The 23295-nt window shown below is 32.2% G+C and overlaps 1 protein-coding gene across 2 annotated transcripts in view; it reads right to left on the bottom strand.

Annotated features, from left to right (window-relative positions):
- The window catches only part of LOC149487836 (agrin-like), a 136583-nt gene that overhangs the window by 46283 nt on the left and 67005 nt on the right, over window positions 1-23295 (bottom strand). Inside the window, exons 1-2 of one of the 2 annotated variants that reach the window (XM_089696510.1) lie at window positions 10761-10916; window positions 4390-5214 (exon numbers count right to left, since the gene is read on the bottom strand). The exons of the other annotated variant lie outside the window; for it this stretch is intronic. Of the exons in view, the coding sequence (XP_089552636.1) occupies window positions 4390-5176 (787 nt within the window). The 5' untranslated portion in view covers window positions 5177-5214; window positions 10761-10916. Of the gene's footprint in view, window positions 1-4389; window positions 5215-10760; window positions 10917-23295 lie in introns of those variants that run through there. 2 annotated transcript variants of the gene reach the window in all.

Raw genomic sequence — 23295 nt, 5'->3', positions numbered from 1 at the left:
CGGCCCAACTTAAAAAGATGTCAAGGAGCAACAAACTTATAGATATCAATATGATGTAGGAATGTAATATGGAGGTAGAGGTAGGTCTCGCTCACTTGAAAATATCACATGAAAATAAGAAACCGAAGTTAAAAATTTAAAAATTAAAAAGAAAAACCCAACGCAACGAAGGAAAAGGAATAAATAATAATTTTACAAACTTCCCGACGATCTTTAAAATTAAGTACCATTATAAAAAAAATATAATTGCATATGATATGATAATGATGGTATGGCAGCCCCGATGACTTTGTTTTTTTATTTTTATAAATATTTAAAATGGTATTTATTTTTAAAGATCTTCGGGAAGTTTGTAAAATTAGTGAAACTTTTATTACATCGTCTCAAACTTTTTGGTCTGTGTAGCGCATGTCGCGTGACGGTCGGCTGCCGAGTAGGTATAAAGCAGTGTTCGGAGTCATTATCGTACAAATACGATAATTTTGTGCCTAAGTTTCACTTTTACCGTGGTTTCATAAAACCACACAACATTTTTTCCTTTTTCTATGCACTTTTCTTCGTTGCGTTGAGTTTTTTTTTATTTAATTTTTATTGTACGGTCTAAACGGTTTAGTTACTACGGCGTGAGACAGGAAAGATCTGAGCGCTGAGACAAACGTCAAAACGCAAAGGAATAGAATCCGCTATCGATACTAATTATTGTCTTAAGCGTATGATGTTTTGATAAGGATTTGTTCACCTTACCAACGACGACGACGACCACGAACAAAATTTTCATCCAGTCGTAATTTAACAAAATTGTGCAAAACACAATTAAAAATAAATTATTAAAATTTCCTGTCGTTCTGGTGATTGGAATTTTTATTTTTGAGATCAACGAATGAAAAAATAGATTTTTCGTAGAAACGGTTATATATATTGTCAAAAACATCCATACAAGGAAGGAATTTATTTTTAAAGTGAAACTTTTATTACATCGTCTCAAACTTTTTGGTCTGTGTAGCGCATGTCGCGTGTATCGCGGCTGCCGAGTAGGTATACCTACTCGGCAGCCGACCGTCACGCGACATGCGCTACACAAAGCAGTGTTCGGAACCGTTCGAACAGTTTCACTTTTACCGTGGTTTCATAAAACTACACAACATTTTTATTTTTTAGCTCAGTTTAGTAATAAATTTTACTAACAGTTCGTTTAATTATTTATGGTAGTACGTGTTTATTCAATAAAAGTTAAGTAGTAACTACCTACTATGCAGTCACTATTCCACGCGGACGAAGTCGCGGGCACAGCTAGTATGTATAATAACATCCATTAAATAGTGGAGAAGTACTGTTATTTTTGAGGTTTCTAATGTGATGTCGTAAAAAATTACATTTTTTCCGCTTACATTGCAAACGCAGGCTGAACCCTACGAGTTTTATCAAAATAATGTACTAAGTATTATACACATTGAAAAGGTCTACAGAAAAGTTCGCGATGGTATATGTCTATCTCTTATGGATAACCCACAATAACTTTTTTTTGTCATTTAATTTTTACGACAAATAATGGCTAATTTTCGATGCGATTTTAACCAATACAGCATTAATCCTTAACCAATTAAATACCTCGAATACATTGTTCATTTAATATAGATCTATATGGCCCTTTACACCGTATGATTTAAGTGAATATTTTCGAAGATATTACAGATTTAAAAATTGCGGGACGTAGAGTTTGCGGCGGTACCGGCCGGCCGCCCGGCTATCTATTTTATACCCGTGCGAAGCCGGAGCGGGCCGCTATGTTTTTATATACAACGTTCACAGTTTTTCTGTAGTGTATTTAGTATCAGCATTGCACCCGTGCGAAGCCGGGGCGGGTCGCTAGTATTATGATATAATAATTTTGTAAGAAATAAGAATATATCATATTCAAAATTGGAAATATTCTCCAAACGTTTCGTTTGGTTATCTTTCAACTTTAGACCTTACATTCTTCATCGGTAATACTCCTTTTACTACTCCAGTATAATTTATAAAAGCCAGGAAATTAAGGCATTATACATCTCCTCGAACATTATAATTGCGATTATTGTGTCCTTCAAATGAATGCCTTATTGGTTTTATTCTAGGTATAATTACGGTGTATAAATCACTCCTTTCGTCATATTTCTTTCGAGCATTGTATCGTTGGGGGCTACCGTACCGTATTCTTTTTTAATGTTATTATATGCGTGCTAAGCAGCAGTTATTCAAATTCACTATCGTTGTATGAATTATAGCTTCATACTCAATTATTTTATTGTGTAGGACACTGGCGTAGCAATGCGCGTGATTTATATGACTTTGCTTTTTGATCACCCGTGGGGGCAATATAATTTGGCGGCTATTTAAAACCGTTAAATTTTATTAATGAGCAAATATATTATCGACTTCGCGAAATATATGATAAATTATTTTAATTAACTACGCGCGTGAATGCTTTATGCAATTATATTAGTGATCTATTAATTGCAGGTCAACTAGTTAGTACTATTATTTTCATACATCGTGTGTTATAGTTTTAATGTACATAATAATTTAGACAAATCGGAAATTAAGACAAGATCGAATAAAAATAATATTGGACTTAACTCTTACTTTTAAAGTACTTTTACATACAGACTTTTACATTGATAGTTAACTGTGATCGAAATCTAAATAAAACAAGAAATACGTAAGCAGAAAACTAACATAATAATATGAAAGTTATCATATCTGTTTCCTATTTCAGTTTTCATTAACGCTATCCTTATACCATTATTCTCTACTTGAAGCTACGCACCGTTCATTGACCGGAGTAAAAGCAACGTCATTCCGTTAATACCTATCTATACAATGTACAGTATACACATGTCCATAATAGTTCGTACAAAATATAAAACTAATCTCTCGTACATTACACAAGAATGTTGTGCTCAAACAGCGTGAAAATTAATCGTTCGATTAACCATTCGCGCCCGGCTCTCGCAGCTAAGCCGAACGTGACTCGTGAATCAGTGCCCGAACGACGCCGGTGGAAATTAATTCTCTGAACAAAAAAAAAATCGAAATTCAAACAAACCGTTTCGACTTTTCGATGGCGCATTGAATAGAGTTCGAAATAGGTACTTTTTTACACTTTATTCCAGTTATACAATAGTGATTACAACTCGTGCGTCGTTTGGCCAAAATTCTGTCTCTGATATTGCCTCTGTTGCTGCAAACACGCAGTTTTACTTGTAATTTCATTATTGAGTGTTTTCATTCGATATTTGTGTACAGTTTTATCAGTTTAAACCGGCTCAATTTATTATCCGAACACAAACGCAAACACAAAAAAAACCTAAAACAACATTTTTGCCAATCCTCAATTGAATGTTATGTTTAATATCATACTTTCAATTAACCACATTATAATAATTGATCTCATATTTAAATTAAAAAAGCAAATCCAATATTTAAAGTACCACAATTTATTTGCATTTGAATATTAATCCGATCCCTTAATTCTGTTAGTTTCATTGGAATTTTAAAATCGTCTACGTGGCGTTCGAAGTGGCACTAAAATAAATGTTCTGTCAGAGAGAAAAACGAGCGGAACGTACCGCCCGCACCCACCCCATACTTGTTCACCTTACTATTTCATTTCTACTGATTCTACTTTAAATTACAGGTAAAATGTCATACGCAGATGTAATAAAAATTACGGAACAAGGAACTTTTCTTTTAGACGCTTGTTATGTTTTTCTTTTGAATGAACGGATGGAAAATGTTGATTTTGGTCCGAATTTAAAGCTTTTTGCAATAAATCTTGGTAACAATCTTGGTGCACACTACATTAGAGATTATTAGATACACGTTAAATTACAGCCTTTTTACACATTACACGTTAAATTACAGCCTTTGCTTTTTTAAATTCTAAATATTGATATAAAAATTTGAATGAAAAGTTGCTGTGTAAAGCTCTAAACCAAGAACGAGAAAATTACGTGAATGTTAAATTATACAGGTTTTATATTTATATTAATATTATTTTTAGGCTATAAAGGAATAATCATTGTGATGGTAATAATGTTCATTTATTAAATCTTAGTTATGAAAATATAATTTTCATCCAATAAAAAATTCAGTACTTTTTAAAGTAATTTATAAGTTGTCTGTATGCGTATCCAAAATTATGAATGATACTGAAACTCGATACTTATTATTCAAGTCCAATAAAACTTGCAAATAAAATATGTTCAACGTACGATATTAAATATTTACAAACTTCATAAATTGCTAATATCGATATGTGCTACGTAAATAGCAATATGATAAAACCTTATTTCTAATGACCTAGATAAATCTACATAGTACTTACATTACAATAATTGTAATACTTACAATTATTTGTTAATAGAAACCCTGTAGAAACTCCCAACAGAACTAGAAAAAATAACAGCAGCAACACAATAAGTGCTGGTCTACAGTAATGTATCCAGCAATAGTCCTCCGAGTTCGCAACTTGAACGTTCGACGACCACATACAACACTTTCCACAAGCCGAGTTTGTCGTACTCGCTGATCTCACAACAGCACTGTTTCCTTGTTGATTCACTATCACACCCTGCACTGGAGCATTGCTCGTCTGGCCGTACACCGCGTTCTTTTCAGACAGCCGCCCGAAACCTGAACTGTCATCATCCTGAGAAGTTCCAAAGACGCCGTACGATGCAACCATATCGACGCCCGATAGAGATCGCGTAGTAGCTGCGTTGCCACCGTTTTGTACCTCATTATTGTCAGAACTAGGCCAGCACTCGCACGAACATCGATTTTCTTTTCTTCTGCGTGCTTGAGTCGCTTCTGATCTTATAATTTGTGCGTCGCTTTTCTTTTCCTCTTCCTTTTTAACCTTAATCTCCTGTGGCACGATCTCATTGTTGGGGGAGTAAGTCGGTTGAATATTTTTGTGATTTTCTATGTACCAATGTCTCTCCTCAGCTCTGAGCGTGGTATCGTTATTGCCTTCGTAGACATCTGCGTAATTCGAAAGAGGGTGTGATGATGGGCTGTAGACGGGGACTGGAGCGAGCTGGTTGTACCCGCGGTCGTACTGAGGCGGTCGACTATTCGTCGCATAGTATGTGGTGGAGACAGGCGCGGTGTAGTCGAAGCCCGGCCTGTTCATCTTCAGTCCTTATTGGCCTCATTGGAATTTACTTTAAACTAAAATATTATTACAATTTAATAACGTTCTAACAATCTTCAATCTCGATACTATAATGCTATCCAGTTACAAAGGATATTTTAATCATATCGCGAACAAGTAGGAACAAATTGGTTTATAAGCAAAGTAATAAATAGCGCCGAACCGAAAGGTGAGTTAACTTTGTAGACAAACTTCGCTGATTTTGTTATGTGTTACACTTGGAGTCAGAAAGTTATAGAGTAGAATATACACCTGTTTATCTCAATTACCTCTCTTGTTTTACGTTGGTATTTATCTTTTGTGTTAAGACAAGCGCCCGATGTTCCTGGTTCCGGATAACGCAGACAAAGAAGTAGCAACGTGAGTAAATAGGATTTATTTAGTGAATTAGTCTTATTTATTCCGTATTAGTTATTCCGTAACGTTAAAGTTTAACAGTAAGTAATTTAAGATTTTGTAACAGTATAAATGGTATTTTTTAATTAATTATTAGTATTATGTTTATAATAATAGTAATATCATCTATTAGGTTGCGCTTTTAGTCATATATTTCAAAATATTTCACCTCATGAGTGTTGATAGTACAATCATTTAACACAACTTTATTAATTAACTCGAAAAGTTTTATCTACTTAGTTTGAACATTGTGAAAGTTTTCTACTAATCCGTATTCCCGATTTTCCTAATTAAAATCTCCTTAATGAGACTCGACACAGATTAAAAGTGCCTTAGGATAAATTACATTAAATCCCTGAGAAAATAATATGCGTAAATTGTTTATTTTGAAGAGAAAATATAACGTAAATACCAATTAAAATAATTGTTTTCACCAATCGATACTGTAGATTGTAGAACATTCGGCAAATAAAAAGGATCTCAATTATTCACAGAGTATTATATTCTCCTTACGTCTAAAACGAAGTTCTTTCTTTGATTATGAAATTTTATCGATGAGAAATTTGTTGATTTCTTAAATATTTTTATATTAGGCGTATTAATTTCAGTTCAATTAATAATTATTATTACAGATTATAATTTTATTCCACCATAATACAAGTATCTATACTACATATTAAATATAGCAGTATTATATCTATGCCTTATTTTTAATATCATGAGAGAATATCGAACTTTATCTAACAAAGCTTACTCCAAACTACTTTGAAGTTGAGGAATAGAATTTCATCTTATGATACTATTTTGCCAAACTCCAATCTGAATGAGACCTTAAGTACTTGGGGACTAGCCTTAGAATTGTTTAAACAGATATACTCCAACCAGTGAAAACTTTACCAAGTTTTGGTGTTTTTTTCCACGTCCATTCTATTGAACTATTATCTGAAGTAGTTAGTTTTGAAGTTTTTAGACAAACTACACAGGCCCTTTCACAATATAAAACTTAAATTCGTATTGACTTCTATAGTACTTTTTCTTGTTATTGATTTGGAGTTAAACATTCAAAGATTATTATCTAAAGATGTTTACTTAAAATAATATTTTAGTTTTTACAACGGATAGTAAATACTTTATGATTTAAAAACGGTAAGTAATAAAGTAACTATAAGAAATTATTGGAATTTATAATATTAATTAAAACAAAATAATTATTTTCAATCGAGTTCTTTAAATGTCATTTCATATCAATAATCATTTTCTTTAAATGAAATTTCATATAAATATCAAAAATCATTTTATATATTATGTACTTATGTAGTACATACATCATTCAAACAAAATCCGTAGCAGATAAATCAAGTGAATATCTTTTAAGAATAAAATGTTATTAGATTTGAAACAGCATACAATACGAACATACGTTGATAAAAAGTATTCAAATGTATAAACAACAATATACGCAACAGATTGTCATCATCGAAACTAAATCTTAATTTAATAATTTGTTTATAAACACCACACTGTACAAAAATGTTTAATTTTCACAGGAAATATGTTCGAAAATATTAAGTAACAGCTTATACTCGTATAGTGTACGTCAGGGATATAGGAATTGGGTCACTCTGTTTGGTGGCCGAGGATAAGCCATGCTTATAACTATGAAATAATTTAACGAATTACCTCGTTTATAACATGGCTATGTTGTTTATGTTTTACTGACAAAAATAAGAGCCTTTTGATTATTTTCCACAAAATCTAAGATTTGTCTCGTAGTTTATAAAATATACCTACATTTCAGTTAATATCCATTTCGTATGTAACCAAATATACACATAATAAATTCACACGTTTGTAGTAAAATCCGTTTAAACGGATTTAAAACGCAATCAATTCATTATAATTTAACGCCGCGTTTCGAACACTTTATAGCAAGCGTGTTTCATTCATATTTAACGCATAGGTATTGATTAAAAATTCATATCATGAAAAGAAACGTTTGAACGTGATTTTTTAAAAGATAAATAAGCCTGATGGATAATAATTAGTGTGTTTTAAATATAGATACGTAATTGTATGATCACAAGACGCTAACAATTTTATCGCCTAACCGTTCAGAATCAAGCGTCAAGCAAAAAGGCTAACGAGAAGGTTGTATGCTAAACCACGTAGGTGTACAATCGAAAATCTTTACCCTCAGCTTTAGTCAGCAGTATTAATACGAGGGTTCTGCCGTTCTGAAGTAGGCGACATTAAGTCAATAAACCGGCGACAAAACGCGACGCTCAGCAGTTCCCTGCTTCAGTGAAACGGTTCGGTCACATGTGTTAGAACTACCGACACCTGGACGTGAAATGTATGCAAATAGCCGAAACATTTAAATAACCCGCCTTCGTATGGAGCCTATACCAGTGTATTTAATGGTTGGAAACGTGTAATTTTGTAGTTTGCAGCATTTAGGACCACTTTAAATCGTTCGTGAATAATTAATTTCATCCGTTATGTGTACAGTTTTGCAGTACAATTATTGCAATATTTTAGCCGGGCAATAAACGTGAATGGAACTGAATAAAACAATAAAAATTGTTCGCTACCAATAATTATAATGGAAACCTCAGTGATTGTTTTGACAGTTCGAATCCTTAATACCTTTTTATAAAGAAACATCAGTCAATAGCAACGGTAATAATAATCAAGGCTTTTCTTTAAGACAAAGCCTTTATTAATTGTGACAATGTTTTAATAGTCCTTCATTTTCAAATCATAAAATCTATAATGAGCAAATAATGAGTATTTTCTTGAAAAGAAGCATATTGTGCTTGATCAAATACAATAAAATAGATCCTATAGAATATATTACATGTTTTAGCGTTACGAATTATTATGTAGAGATTCTCATAAATTATAAAATTCAGTGAAACATGTGAACAACTCATTACTAGTTCGTACATATGTAAATAATATGTAAGACGTAATAAGGATACTTTGTCTCAGGATAGACAATTAAAATATTTTATTACTATCGATTACCTACTTTTTTGGAATAGAGCTTTTTATATTATAACGATGTGTGACTTTTACATGAGTGGCTTTGTTATAAATTACATTTCAGCTATTCGCGCCTTAGGTTAGTCGCATTTTTATCAAAAAGCGAATGAAAATAGTTACCAGGGCCCGTAGACAAAGTAACAATTAAAAAACGATAACGAAGTTAGAAAAGGAAAAATGTATGGGATTGACATTAGATAGACCACGTGATCTAACGCGGCGTATGTCAATCCCATACATTTTTGCCTTTTCTAACTTCGTTATCGTTTTTTAATTGTTACTTTGTCTAAGGCCCCTGGTATTTTCTACATCTAAAATAGTCACGAAATCGAGAAGGTAAATACCTATGTATTTGTGATTTTATACGAATAATTATAGTAAAATACGGTTGTAATGAGCATTTATATGATATTTTAGAGGTAACTTCAGGATTTTTTTTATCGAGCAAAATTTTTCCAATTGTGTTTTGGAAACAGTCATCCCATCACACATACGTTATGTAATACATATTAGAAATTTCAGTGCGAAAAAATTTTCAATTATAGCTCATAGATAACAGTCCATTTTGCCGTTTTCACCTACTAAGGGCCCTTAATATATTGCCATAATTTGTAAATTGAATTTAACAGGGATTTTTATAATACAATAATTGATTAACTGTACCCGATGTATTTGTTTTCTATTGTAAAATGACTCTTACATTATTTTTTATTTCTTGTTTTACTTTTGATGTTTATGTATTGCATCTAATGTATTTTTCAAAAAGCTAAAACATCAATATTATGTTTAGTTTAATATATTTAGATTTAAATTGTTCTAACAAAACAAGTTACTTTTTTGTTCCACTACATTAAAAAAAATGTTGGAGCTGTAAAAATAAAATAACATTTTTAAGTTTTTGAATAGATTTTTATAAAGCCAATAACTTATCATCAAAGTCGTCATAATTCACAGGATTATATTCCATACAATGTCAAAGAAATTACAAAGCTGGTAACCAACAATAAACAAGGTTTTTCTTGACAACACAACATTGACGTGTTGAAAGCAATTAGCAATGGGGGTAACGAACGGAATATAACAGAAATTAATTAAAAACAAACCGAATAATGAATTTGCCACCCGCAATAAAATATTACGACTCGAATAGAAACTAGAGGTCTAATTGGATATGAAACTTTGTTATGAAACAAAACTTTTCGTGAAATGTACAAAGAATTGTTTTAAACAATAACGCATGTTAACTTTGTTTTCATTTCGTGTAAAATCTTATGGAAATATTATTAAGTACTTAGTAGATATGTGATAAAATAACATTATTATAATGAAGGAATATTAATTAATAAGTACTGATTAAAAATAATAATAACATAGCTTAGGTACCTAATCCTAAGCGAAAGCTAAGTAAGTAAATGATTTTTTTTTGTTCTTGTATAATAAAAAATTAACAATAATTTTAACAAGAAACTTGTCGCTCTTAGTATGTTTGAGTTTTCTTTACATTATTATTATAAATAACTTATAAGCTTAAGAGGAAAAACGTTGATTAAGGTTAATTACGGATTAAAATTGCCAATAAGTAGTTTCTTAGTATTTTGTAGCGTGCACTATTTTCAGTCTAAAATTATAAAACTCCACAGACGTAATCAGATTAAAATAAACTCGATATTTCATTAATCAAGCGTATTGAGGACTGTTAAAGCATCCTTATGAAAATAAATCAGACGCGTAAAAATGGTTCACTTATTTAATTAAAAGGCACGCTACACGAATTAATTTTAATCCGCGTTCGTCTACCTACAACTACATTTCCATTACTATTTTTTTATAAAAAGCAGTAGCGTTTCTTGGAATATGTAGGTATTTGTATTTTTTACTTGTTTGTCCGTACTTTATTTATAAGTCATTAAGTACAAATAATAAAAAAACTTTATAAACAAAATAATATTAATACCACAAATAAATCTTAAAACTACATTTTAAACATGTCAATGGATAGCATTATAGTATCTAGATTTGAGATATTTACCACGTATTTTGCACGTGTAAAACTCAACATGTTTTAATCATCGTAAGTGTGAAGCAGATCGACCAATGCACGTATACACGCACCGGCACATACATAATATTAAAACACATCCACGCGAAACACTGAATGCATCTCATTCTGGTGCAATATCACGGTTATCATTATGGAAGGTGAACGGAGATCGTGTTACAGTCATAGACACGCCGCGGAACGCACTCGCAGGGTTGGACCGACGTTACGTCGCCGAAGCGCGGCGCGGACTGCCTGCCGTATCCCTACAACCCCCGCCCGCCCACCGCTCTGTCACCGCCACTTGCCCAAATCCAGACCAGTTTTCATTAATGTTGTTATCGGTGTAAAGTTCGGCCAAGTCAAACTTACAATCTACAGCTTCAATTAACTGTCCGTAAAATAACACTAAACAAGCGAATTCGCGATAACTTTTCGCTGCCGACAACATTGAAATTCTATTACGCTTTATTCCATTATATTGACGTTTCGTAAGCGATTATTAAGAATCGTTTCAATATCAAAGCTAGCCAATCATGACATTGTACGTGGTAAATGATTTGTGAACTAATTTAAGTTGGCGAACAATGTTAGTACAAGCTCTATTGTTCCTTTATCGATGGCTCTCGGTATTGTCTATAAACTAAACATACCTACATGAATATTCCACATTACATTTAGTTATCTATTAATTGATCTGTTTACTTTAAAAGCACGTCATCCTAATCTACATTGGTCATTGATGCGTCATGGTTATGTTCTGCATCCAAAAGAGAGTTCAGAACGAAGGTAGGTTGGCTTATAACCAAAGATAAGCAATTGGATTTTTTTACATTTTCAATATATTCAGTGTATTGTAATTTTCAAAGTAGGCACACTTTATGTGACTTAAACATTATGTACTGACTAAATCTTTATAACGGCACGTCTTTCAATATCGATTTATGACGATATTAAAAGTTTTGAAAAGTCTAAAACCAGAGCACCACAAATAAACAGTCTATAACAGTAAAGTTGTATATATAACCTTAACATTTTTCACAAAAGCAATTTAAAGCATATTCCTGTAAACGCATGAACATAGTTACGTAATAAGACGAGGCATTATTATATTTCCGAGACGCTTGTACGTTTTCTTCATTCCTCATTAATTATAATACGTTGTAACGAGTAATTAACGCCTAAATAATAAATAATCTCACGTTGTAGATGCTAACAGATATTTCAAAGTCTCTACATTTTAGCAGATATTCCAAGAAATTATCTTACACAACATGTAAAATGACTATATAGTATATATATTAGAAACTCTGGTAGCAACGTTAAGTAACTAAGCTAGGTATGAAAACAAAAAAATAAAATTTGTCATTCTTACATCAGTTTTCAACACCGATCGCTCCAGTTACCGAATCCGTGCGATGCGCAACGATGATTGATTTTTCTTTTTGCTTGAAAAACTGTAAAAGGATGTTAAGGGACAAACCGAGAGGAAAGTTCCACGCAAACGCGAACGTTACTTATCTGCCGCCGCCGAGCTGACAGCTGCAGATGAAAAATTGAAATTGTGTGAGATAAAACTACCTAACTGTCGCTGCAACGCCGCGCGAACAATGTGATGACAAGAACGTAATAATTTCAACTTGTGTACCGAATGCATATTGTGATTTTTGTGACACTTGCATTGCGCAAACATTTGCATCTATTATTAAAACACCGGAAGGTCCCATTGAATATGCAATCCAAGCTTAGTTACAATTTATCATAAAGTTATAGCAGCAATTCACGCTTCTTAACTCTTAATATAAATTACAGTGTTGTAGTTTTATTTTTAATCTTAATCTGTTGATTATATTTGCCTTACATATGTACATTTCACTAAAATGGAATGTAAGTCGAAATTAAAAGTACGGTAGTCATTTTTCGATTAAAATCCTCGCGATGTTCTACGAAGGAAAGAGGATCATTGGCTTAAATCCAACAAGAAATGTTTATTTTGTATAACGTAGTTTGTTTCATGATAATAAGTTGAAGAGGTAGGCGAATCTTGCACTCTAAATATAGCGCTTTGTAGAAACAAACGAGAAGAGTAAAACGAAAGCCTGGTATAATAGATAAATGATGTTACTATTAACTTTATAATTCAAATAGTTTCAAGTAATTATATCCGTCTCAGAGAAAAGTAGACGGATATATAAGTGGATGATAGAGTAACTTCAAATTAAAGCCATTAATATAAGCCACTCTATATGCATGAATACATAAATATTTATCAGATTAAAACTTGATCATACTTAAAATTTGCCGATTATGCAAACTACTTTTTACATAAAATATGTAACGTTCTTTAAGCGTGAAATTTATCGTCCGTCAAAAATCCGCATAGCACCAAGTGAGCATTTCATTTTTATACGAACTCATATCCATTGAATATATTTACGATAGGAGAGCGGACGATATGGAAATTCACGACCTTATCCCGATCCTATATCAATTGAGCGAGACCTGTAACTGTTCCATTGTGACAACAGCACTCGGTACAAACATGCAATAATAACGAAACTGTTCAAAAGTGTCAACTTGATTTCTTCCCTTCTGTGCTTCTATTTACGAGGCGGGCGTTACAAAAATCTTGCGTAAATCAAAGTCATAAATTCTCCTATCGTGAATGAACATTTCTCTTTCGCACGGACGTCTACAACAGTTGAATGGATAACGTCGACCCACCCTCATAGGATCACCTCTACCAAGTCATTTGCTTTTGTTCGCGGGGCAATTAATAACAGACGGAAGGGCGTTTTCGAACCGCAGGCGCCATTGCTATATCAGTAATGATCTAACGAGGTTTCACAGGCAACACAGATTTCGAACTATCGATCAAAGTCTTAGAAATAAAGCCACTTTTGAATCGACAGCTTCCAATAGCTAATTTTATGTAGCTTAAACTTACCTTCTAAACTATTTCATAAAATGTTCGTGTTTCAACAGTATTGCATGGAAATTCTTATTTTTCCTACATTAAGTGAGATGGGTTTTTTAATCGCAAAATAAATGTTAAACGATATAAATATTGTTTTACAAATGAAGGATGTGTCTTTGGAATATCACGGCAATCAATGATTATATAAATACTTCCATATAAGTACACATAAACAAAAAATAGCAAGAATATAATCCAACTGAAATCGAAATAGCTAATTACTAAATAGCGTGTTCTTTACGCTACAATTTTAGTGCAATTTTATTAAAGTAATAGGTCAGCTAAGGCATATATTATATTGAAACGTAATAATATATTTATGTTATTACTCTTGTGAATATAGAATTAAAATAGCCTGTACATACAAATAATCCGGGTGCATTTTGCACCATGAACAACAAAAACATATTTAAATATTCAGTATTTGGTATTTATAAGGTGTTATTATTTATCGTAAATATAAATTTGTAATGCATCTCACTCCATCCACCAAAACTACATCACAATTTCAAATAGACGTCTTATTGGAAATTAAAACTACAGTAATTATTAAAAGGACGGCCTGTTATCCAGAGATAAGTAAGAAGTTTTTATTAGGCACGAGACAAATTAAAAGTGACATTTTTTAACGAAATGGTCCAATGGTAATTAATTACCTGACTAAAATAATAAACATTTTCAGAAAACATTTCATAAACTTAACGTAGATAGGCACTATGCCTACCATTAGAATAAATTGCTCAGCCATTTCAGCCAATAATAAAAGCAAGTGTCAGTCACATCGACATATAATATTGACATTACTAGGAAACTCTAAGCACACACTGAAAGGTCCCTGCGAAGGGGAAGCAATAAACTTTTATAACATCGCGTTACACAAATTTTTCAACGCGGATTTCTTACCATTTTCCGTGTCACATTACGGCAGCGCCGCCTAAACATCGGCCAAGTTCTACATTGTTGTTTACGACAAACTTGGAACTTAGTAGGGGCAATTCAGCTCATAAATTTTCGTGTAATAACAGCTCTTAGTTTCCCTAGACACTTGTAGGAGTAGAGCTATAAGCTACGGCTGCTAAGTAACCAGGTCACCACATCGATACACCCTGTTCGCATATTGCATTAATGGTTTGCTCCCGTAGTAACTATATTTGTGCGTCTTGCGCCCCAAGCTGAACGCTACTTGTCTCATACAAATCCGTCACATGTCATTTCATCAGGTTGATTCATTTTTAATAATAGATAATCTCCCTATATATCAAATTTTCGTGTCACAATGTTTGTTACCGTACTCCTCAGAAACGGCTGCACCGATTCCCATGTTATTTTTGTGCCTATTGGGTAGATCTCAGAATCGGCCAACATCTTTTTTTCATACCCCTTAGTGATAAGAGTAAGGCAGAACAACGCTTAGCGAGGCAGCTTATTCATGTATAGGTAATAAATAATAATATAACGGATCAAAAGCCTATTTAAGTAATTTATTTGTCAATATAGCATAGTATTTGTATTACAAAATATGTTAAAATTGTCCAATGCAACCAGGATATAATGAAAATCTCTCCGCAATGTGGCAAAGTAGGTATGTGCTATTATAGAGGCGAAACTGTAATTCCGCAGCTATTCAAAACATGTGTAAAATTTCATAATGTATTAATTAAAACCAATACCGAGAAATAATGTAAATAGAATCTGATATATTCGTGATGTATATCGTATTCGTGATGTTTCATCAATTTCTAACTGGAATTATTATTATTTTTCATCTAAAACAAACACAATTTATGTAAAACATATTTTGTTATGAAATATAATCTGTGTTTCTTATATAGTTTAATAATAATAGAAGACAACAAAATTATATGAAGTACCTACGTAATAATTAATTGAATTCTATAAATACACCCTTCGATTATTATAGCTTGTGCTAAAAGTTATACGGAATGTTAACCGCAATAATATTCGAGTGGGAGTGTACTCTATATCAATAAAATTATGCGTTTGGAGCTAAAGTAGTAATTAACTTCTAATATTACCACAGAATATTACAAATATACTAAGTATTCCGCTTAAATTAATATAATCAAGATTTGCTTACGAAGTTCTGTAAACATTAAAATACTATTTGTTTGATTACTACAGCCAAAGAGACAATAATTAAAACATCAGTTATTTGTGTCGCGAAATGACAATTATCTAACAAATGTGAAAAGGAAAAAAGGGCAGGAAAATCTCACGAATTCTCGCAACGCGAACGTTGTTAGGTTGAAAATTTTGAATTCCATTCGTTTCTTTACACATATTTAATGAGACACAAAAACCACGTCGTGTTTCCTTTGAATTTTACGAGTGTGTAAGTTCCAAATATAATCAGTGACAATTTCAAGTGGAATTTACACACAGAATACTACCTCCGTCGGCGGGCGACCGGCGACCGCATGCCGCAGCGTAATTAGCTGAATATGACTTTTAAACTAAGAGTATTTCAACAAAGCCTTTCCGTACTATTATGAACAATAACACATATTTTAGAAGGAGCTCATTTATATTAATACGACTTTATAATTTCACTACTCAAATAAATTTACAATTTTAATACTTTAGCGAGCGCTGCTAATACTTATTACGGTTTTACGGGAAGGAATTTGAAATTCAACCAATGCTCATGAAAACAAATGTATCTAAATTTTCCCGGTAAACCCAAGCTGAATAGCAAGTATGTGCACCCGTATAAAGAATGAGGCTGAGTCAAATATATTCCTAAGTATGGCTTACTAAGGTTAGAGGGTAACTTCTCACGTAACATCTAATCATAATAAATTGTCCTACACATTATGGCCTCGATTGAACCGAGCTACCCACATATTTTTATATAACATATCATGGAAACTTTTAATATTTTCGCCTCGCTAAAAGATATTATTAGTTATTTCTTTGGTATATCATTGCTCCGGTTTTTAATTTCACGTCACGTCTGCGCGAGGAAGCTGACCTTAGGTAGGTAATACTGGTTCGTGGAGCCTCGCTATAAATCATATCGCCATTTCAATTTACTGAGTCTAACATGGCAGTAATAGGTCACCATTGCCGTGTGCTGAAAGACCTAAATTTGTATTCAAGAAACGATACGATCATTAGTCAGTGCAATTTTCTTCGCATTCTACATGAATGCTATCGTTATCGTCGGTAAGATATAAATAATATTACATAACTGCTTCACATCTGAATTGGAAATTAAATAGAACTGGACTTCGATAAGTTCTAGACTAAATTATTTCGTTCACTGCGTTCCGCTTCTTGTCGACGCCCGGTATAAATGCTAGGTATTAATTGAAGTGCAATGTGGGAAATAACTGTCAACGCATTAATATTCAAAATTGAAAATAACCTTCTCGCTAAGCGTTGCTTTTAGCGTAATCATAAATGTAAACTAGACACTTAAAATACCTTGTTGCTTGAGATGTCTCTCCATTTATGTTTCTCATTCCACGTCATGTACTTATTTTTAATACCCTTGCTCATAAAATATTTGAAATATAAGGTGAGCGTTGAATAAGTTCGCAGTAGAACATGTATAAAATACTATAATTTATTATACTTATATCTGAGTAAAATGTTGTGTATTATTTAGAGTAATGTACTAAATTAACTTTTGTGTTGTAAAAATTAATATGGCTGATGAGATGCCAGTGATGCCACTTATATAACCAACTTATATGATCACGAGATAACAAACATACCCACACATAAACATTAATTATTAGTCTCAATAATACACATAATGTACATTTGAGAAACAGATATGTACATGACGCACTTAAATTTCGCATTGAATCTTAGCACACACACATACCTACATAATAAAAAAGAGTACGATTAAATAATAATTTTGCAAATAACTATGTTTGGAAATAGCTAAATCGATCGCAACATAAAATCGAATGCAAATTAATAAATACCTCATATCTTGAGCTCTTATCAAACACATTAAATCCACAGTTTAATTCAAAGAACTAGATGTGTTAACATTTTAAACGTGGGCTATAAGAAACATCACTTCATTAGGTCAGTTTAGATAAGGGAGTTCCTTACACCTCGTAATATGTTGTCCAACAACGGGATTGGCGCAAGGGAACAAGGTGAAACATTTTTAATAACCTTGATATTGTTTATTATCGCTCATACCTTTCAATGATATAAATAAGCTTCAAGTGTGAACCTGCGGCGCCTGCGCAAATCGATTTATAATTATTGTACGACATAATTTGACATGTCATTAACGAGTTTATTTTTTATTTTTAACGATTATCATTCGCTACGGTCTGTTATTAAGTATGTAGTAAAAATAGAATTAATTTTATACTCGATTTTATTTTATTAAAGAAAACGTAATCTGGCATGTACCTAGATTACAAGCCATACACGTTACATTTACTTTACTTTTATTTTTCAAGACGTAAAGGTTCATTAAAATACGACAAATAATACCACGAAGCCAGTAATCTTATTCAGAAAATCTATCTAAATAATTTAATATATCATTCATCCAGCAAAATAATACAAACTAACTGATATCTGAATCTGTATTACATCCGACATGGCTCACATCTGCCTGCACTACTTAGACATTCCATTATCTGCGGTTCGGAAGCCAAGGCTTCAGGAAGCACGTACATGTAATATTATTGATTACAGGGTGCGGCGGTCCTGGTCCATTTGAATTTCCAATGAGTTCGTTAGAAACGGCCCGTACACGCCACTCGGACAGCCGATAAAAACTTCATTTCTTTTTAGCTGATTGCGCAAGTTAGCTCTTTCACCAAATTACCGTAATGGCACCCCTTTTTGTAAACGATTTGTATGAATGTCCGCACTTTGATCAACGCAACTCGTAATGGAATTAATTTTGGTCCTCAATTAGCCATTACATTTATGATATCTTGAGATTTTATTTTTGTTGAAAGTAATTTGATAATTGACTTTTATGTAACCATTCAAAGGTCGTAAGTTAAGAGAAACATATAAGTGAACTTATTTTAGTTAATTTAGCGGTAACAATAGTTGCACGACAAGGTTGGCGGGTGCAAGTTCGCAATCTTAATTAAGGCACGGCGGGCCTACGGGCAAACTTCGATTGTGCTGTCAAAAATCCAAAGAATTATACCGATCGTACAATAACTTGTGCGATTTTAGACTTATCGTACGAGTTCAGGCATATTAGCGAATTTATACGTTCAAATGCAATATGCCGGCGAATCGGGCCGCTAGTTGGACGCTTTTATTAAAAACAGTTTTATTTATTGACGTTTCGAGGGTTGTGTGTATTTTTCTTGCAAAACGATTCTGTTTTCTAGATATTGTTTCCATTTGAACTGATCTTAACATGCGCAAAAATCGGTCGGTTTTGCAAATAAAAATATGGATTGATTTTATGAATACGTTTAATTGTTATAGGTAAATAGAACACGTAAAGGAGTTACATAATATTATAATCGTGAATGGTAAGCTCTAATCAGTTGAATGCAATAACAATATTTGAATACGACAAAGCAGGCGTGATTCCAACTTCCGACTTTTATCGTCATTCTTCATGAACGAACAGTTAAGCTAATTAGCTTTGGCAAATATTATTTCGTTCTATATTAATATAAATGGTAACTTAAATATGAGTTATGAAAAGTTTTCTTTAATAAAAACTTGCAATATTATGTTAGGTTCTTTGGGTAGGACTTATGTCGATAAAATAATCTCATCTGAATAAAATGAGAATGATTAGATACTAGGCGTCTAATATACCTCCTTCCTTTCCTCCTTACCCTTATAAATAATATTATTATCTGTAACATTTTTTTATATAATCTTTAACATTAATTTACATACTATTATGCTGCCATCATATTAAACTTCGACAATTTTAGTTAAACGTAGGTAAAACTTATCATTTTCATAAAAATGTATCATAAAATGTTTTACAAATTTTTAAAACTTAAATAGGACGCATCCTGTGGGAAAAAAGGGAAACACAGCATATATTTTAAAGTGTCATTACAATGTTGTAGGTATAAATCCTAGACTACAAATCTTTTTTTTATTTTTTATTTATAACAAGCGTAAATATTTTTTTGGTCATCTATGGAGTTGAGACTATAATATTGTCACCGGTCGTGTCGGCTCGCCTTCCACTTTGGAAATAGTTTGGTCAAAAAGTCTCGAGTATAAATTTTAAAATTAAATTATGTAGATATAGCATTAACCATTCAGTCAATTCATTTGACTCTATTAAGATATTCTATATTAATTTTCAGCGTCAACCATAACAAAATCTATAAAATATGTACATATGTATATATATAAAATATGTAATATGTACATAATAATATATTTCCATTCGTAAATTAATTTAATGAGCTTCCCATTCTATCATATCTCACAAATCGCAATATTATCCCATCCATTTATTAACGATTGATCTCAGGCTTTCGTAATCCATAAAATAATTTGCAATCTATTTACTAATTAACATTTAAACTCATTAGAATTTAATTGAATGGTTCAATGAGACTGGTATTCGCGAAATGATGCTAGCTAATTGCTTGATCTCGGTAAATTATGAAAATCGTCGACAATCTGCGACGTGTACAAAACAAGACCTCATCTTGCGAGTAATATAGACGTCGGCTTCATAATTGGTGTAATTTTAAAGTGAATTAACTGTGTATAAATGTCTTGATATATAACTACAATTTTAGATGAACATTTGCTCCCGGTATTACCTAAATGTGTTTAATAACTCACTTTGCAGATTTATATTTGAGCTTACACAAAGATAAGGATTGAATGAAATTAAAATAACGTTAAGTAATATAATATTAATCCTGCGTGCTCTTTTCTAGTAAAATTAAATACGTTTCAGTAGAGCCGCAAAGGAACGTACATACATTCCCCGCGGGTTTGCAACGCGTGCACTTTACGGCCTCCGTAAGAGCACAGAGTATGACGCCACCAGAGACTTCTTAAAAAATATTTTGGCAAACTGGACCCTCTAGACGTTCTATCGAAATGCTCTTCTATTTTATTACCATAGCCACTCGTCTACTTAATAAAATTTATTGACGTCTCAGCGCTCTTGAGAAACCATATTGTGTGTAGGAGTTTTATTGTTTCGGCATAAACTTAATATGGATTTTCTGCGTCAATTCGACCTTATTTTTGGAAACTGTGTATTGAAATATACCCTTGAAATGACGATTTCTATACAGTTATATGAAACCTGTTAATTAACTTGTTATTTTCGTGTTAATTAATCATGTGACGTGAGATGTTTATGGGCTATAGGTACATAACGATAGATAATATACATGTATGTAAGTATAACATTCATTGTAATTCGATATTGTTGTTATTTGTTTAGCTTAGTTATAAATAAAAGAAATTCTCTTTATATGCCCTAATTTTCCATATTCACAAAATGCAAATTCCTAAAACAAAATATAAAATTTCACATCGTACTAAGCAACAATATTGTCCTATGTTTACGACTACAAAGTCGCAACCATGGCCTTTATAACACCACCCTTAATTGCAAAGGGGAAACGCAGCTGCAATTATTATTAATTCATGAAGAACTTTCAAAAGGCTGTATACCTTATATACTTACGTGCTCACTTTTATATTATGTTCATAAGCTTTGGCTCATGTCACCGATGCGCGACGCGTCTGAGAGTGCTTCATTTACTTGGTAATACCATAGTGATCTGAGTACCTAGTGGTACCTAGCTTATGTAGGTTAATGAGGCCGCCACTAATTCATATTATAGTCAAGGTGTCCCCGCTTACTGAAGTGCAATCGGCTGAGGAGATTTATAATGTGACCTTGTTACTTTTATATTGGCTTGAGTGAATTTTCATGAATATTTCATGAAACGAAAGAGGGTTGGTCGCTTATTTCTTAAGTTTTTTACAATGACTATAATTCGATCGGTGAATAGCATAAGAGGGTACTTAACTCAATTGTTTTTTATTTTATGTCAAAATATGTGTAGGTTTACCTGATGCTAGACCCAAAAATTAATTAAGAAATCTGTAGATTTCTTGATTGATAATGGAAGAATTGTTATTATAATGGTAATTTTAATTCGAGATTCTGTGAAATTTTGGATAAATTTCTACATTCGATGTTTTTGGGACGCAATAAACACAAGGCGAGACGCCTTCTTTTATCCCCTATTTGAGCATAATTGAATCAAAATAATCCCTGGAATAATTAATTAATCGTACATTTTACTAGCGCTTAATGTTATACCATTAGAAGAACGTAAATTTTTGAAGTAAATATTTTTGTGTAAAAATGAGAAAGTTAATTAAAATTCTGTTTACAGTTGGTGATGGATATTTGTTCCTTTCACACCACGAGTTTATTTATGAAAATGGATGTTTGAACACGCAAAAGGTATGAATTTGTAAATACACATAGCTTAGCAGAATATTTAACTTTTTTGCGGTCTAGTATAGTAAGGTTCGTTAAGTATTATCACATACAAAATCTGTAAACTATAATAAAATCCTGTTGTTAATTTTTCAAAGGAAGGACTATTTTTATACAAGATGAATGCACTACTTCTACAAAACTGTAATTGTTTCTTATTGATGAATGATATTAATTAACCACTCTACCAAATACTATCAAATGAAACCTAGTCATTTCTCGAATATATATCAATTTATCCTCTGTTTCAGGCATCACTTAATTGTTATTATTTGTATAAAACAAACCAATAGTGATTTATATATATAGAGTTTGGCAAGATAAACATTGTTATAAGTAAACAACATCCATTTACTCAAACCTTCAAAATCATTCCTTCTAATGTTATGAAATATATACTATTGGCTATATTGTTACTATTAGTATCCATGATCGAGCCAAAGGAACCCTCTAACTTTGAGTTAACTTAACTATCTAGTTTGATTCTCCGAACAATTAAATTCATGCAACTTTATTCATAAAATAATTGCATGCAATTCTTTATTTTATAACATTACACGTACATCCGGAATAAATTTGCCTCTGATAAAATTTAACTTGAAACCTTTACATCAATCTCAGTGTAACTTGATTTAAAAATACACAGTAACGTTACGTTTTTAAATAAATTTATCACATTCCAATCAATTTTAAACTGACTTCATACTGGTGCGGTAATTATTTTTTATATTTATTGTTCTTTTAGATTTTTTCCATGTAGTTACATACACCGATTTTGAAAATTATTGTTTACGTTATCAAGTTTTTTTAACATTCACTTTACAATTTTCAAATTAATCAAAATTAGAAAACAATGTTATATCTATACAATATTTAACTATTGATTAGATCCACATTTTCTATCAAATGTTATGTGAAATTAATGAAAATGTAATCTATTACGAGTTCATATACAAACTTTTCTCTACAATTAGAAACTGCCAATACAGTTCGTACCTATATATTTTTATGTAGAACATGCCTAGCTTAAAGTCCTTAGAACCCCATAGCGTAATCGTATGTAAATGTGTTATTGACCTCGATGGGAAATGTCGCAGTGGTAACCCAGAGTTTGAAATAGATAGGCCGGATTATACCAATGGACTAGACCCTGTGTG

The sequence above is a fragment of the Colias philodice genome, chromosome 6 (genome assembly GCF_061535455.1).
Source record: "Colias philodice isolate Cphi_HAF_F1 chromosome 6, ilColPhil1 Martin Lab GWU primary, whole genome shotgun sequence".
Lineage (NCBI taxonomy): Eukaryota > Metazoa > Arthropoda > Insecta > Lepidoptera > Pieridae > Colias > Colias philodice.
This window is presented reverse-complemented; position numbering and strand designations above follow the sequence as displayed.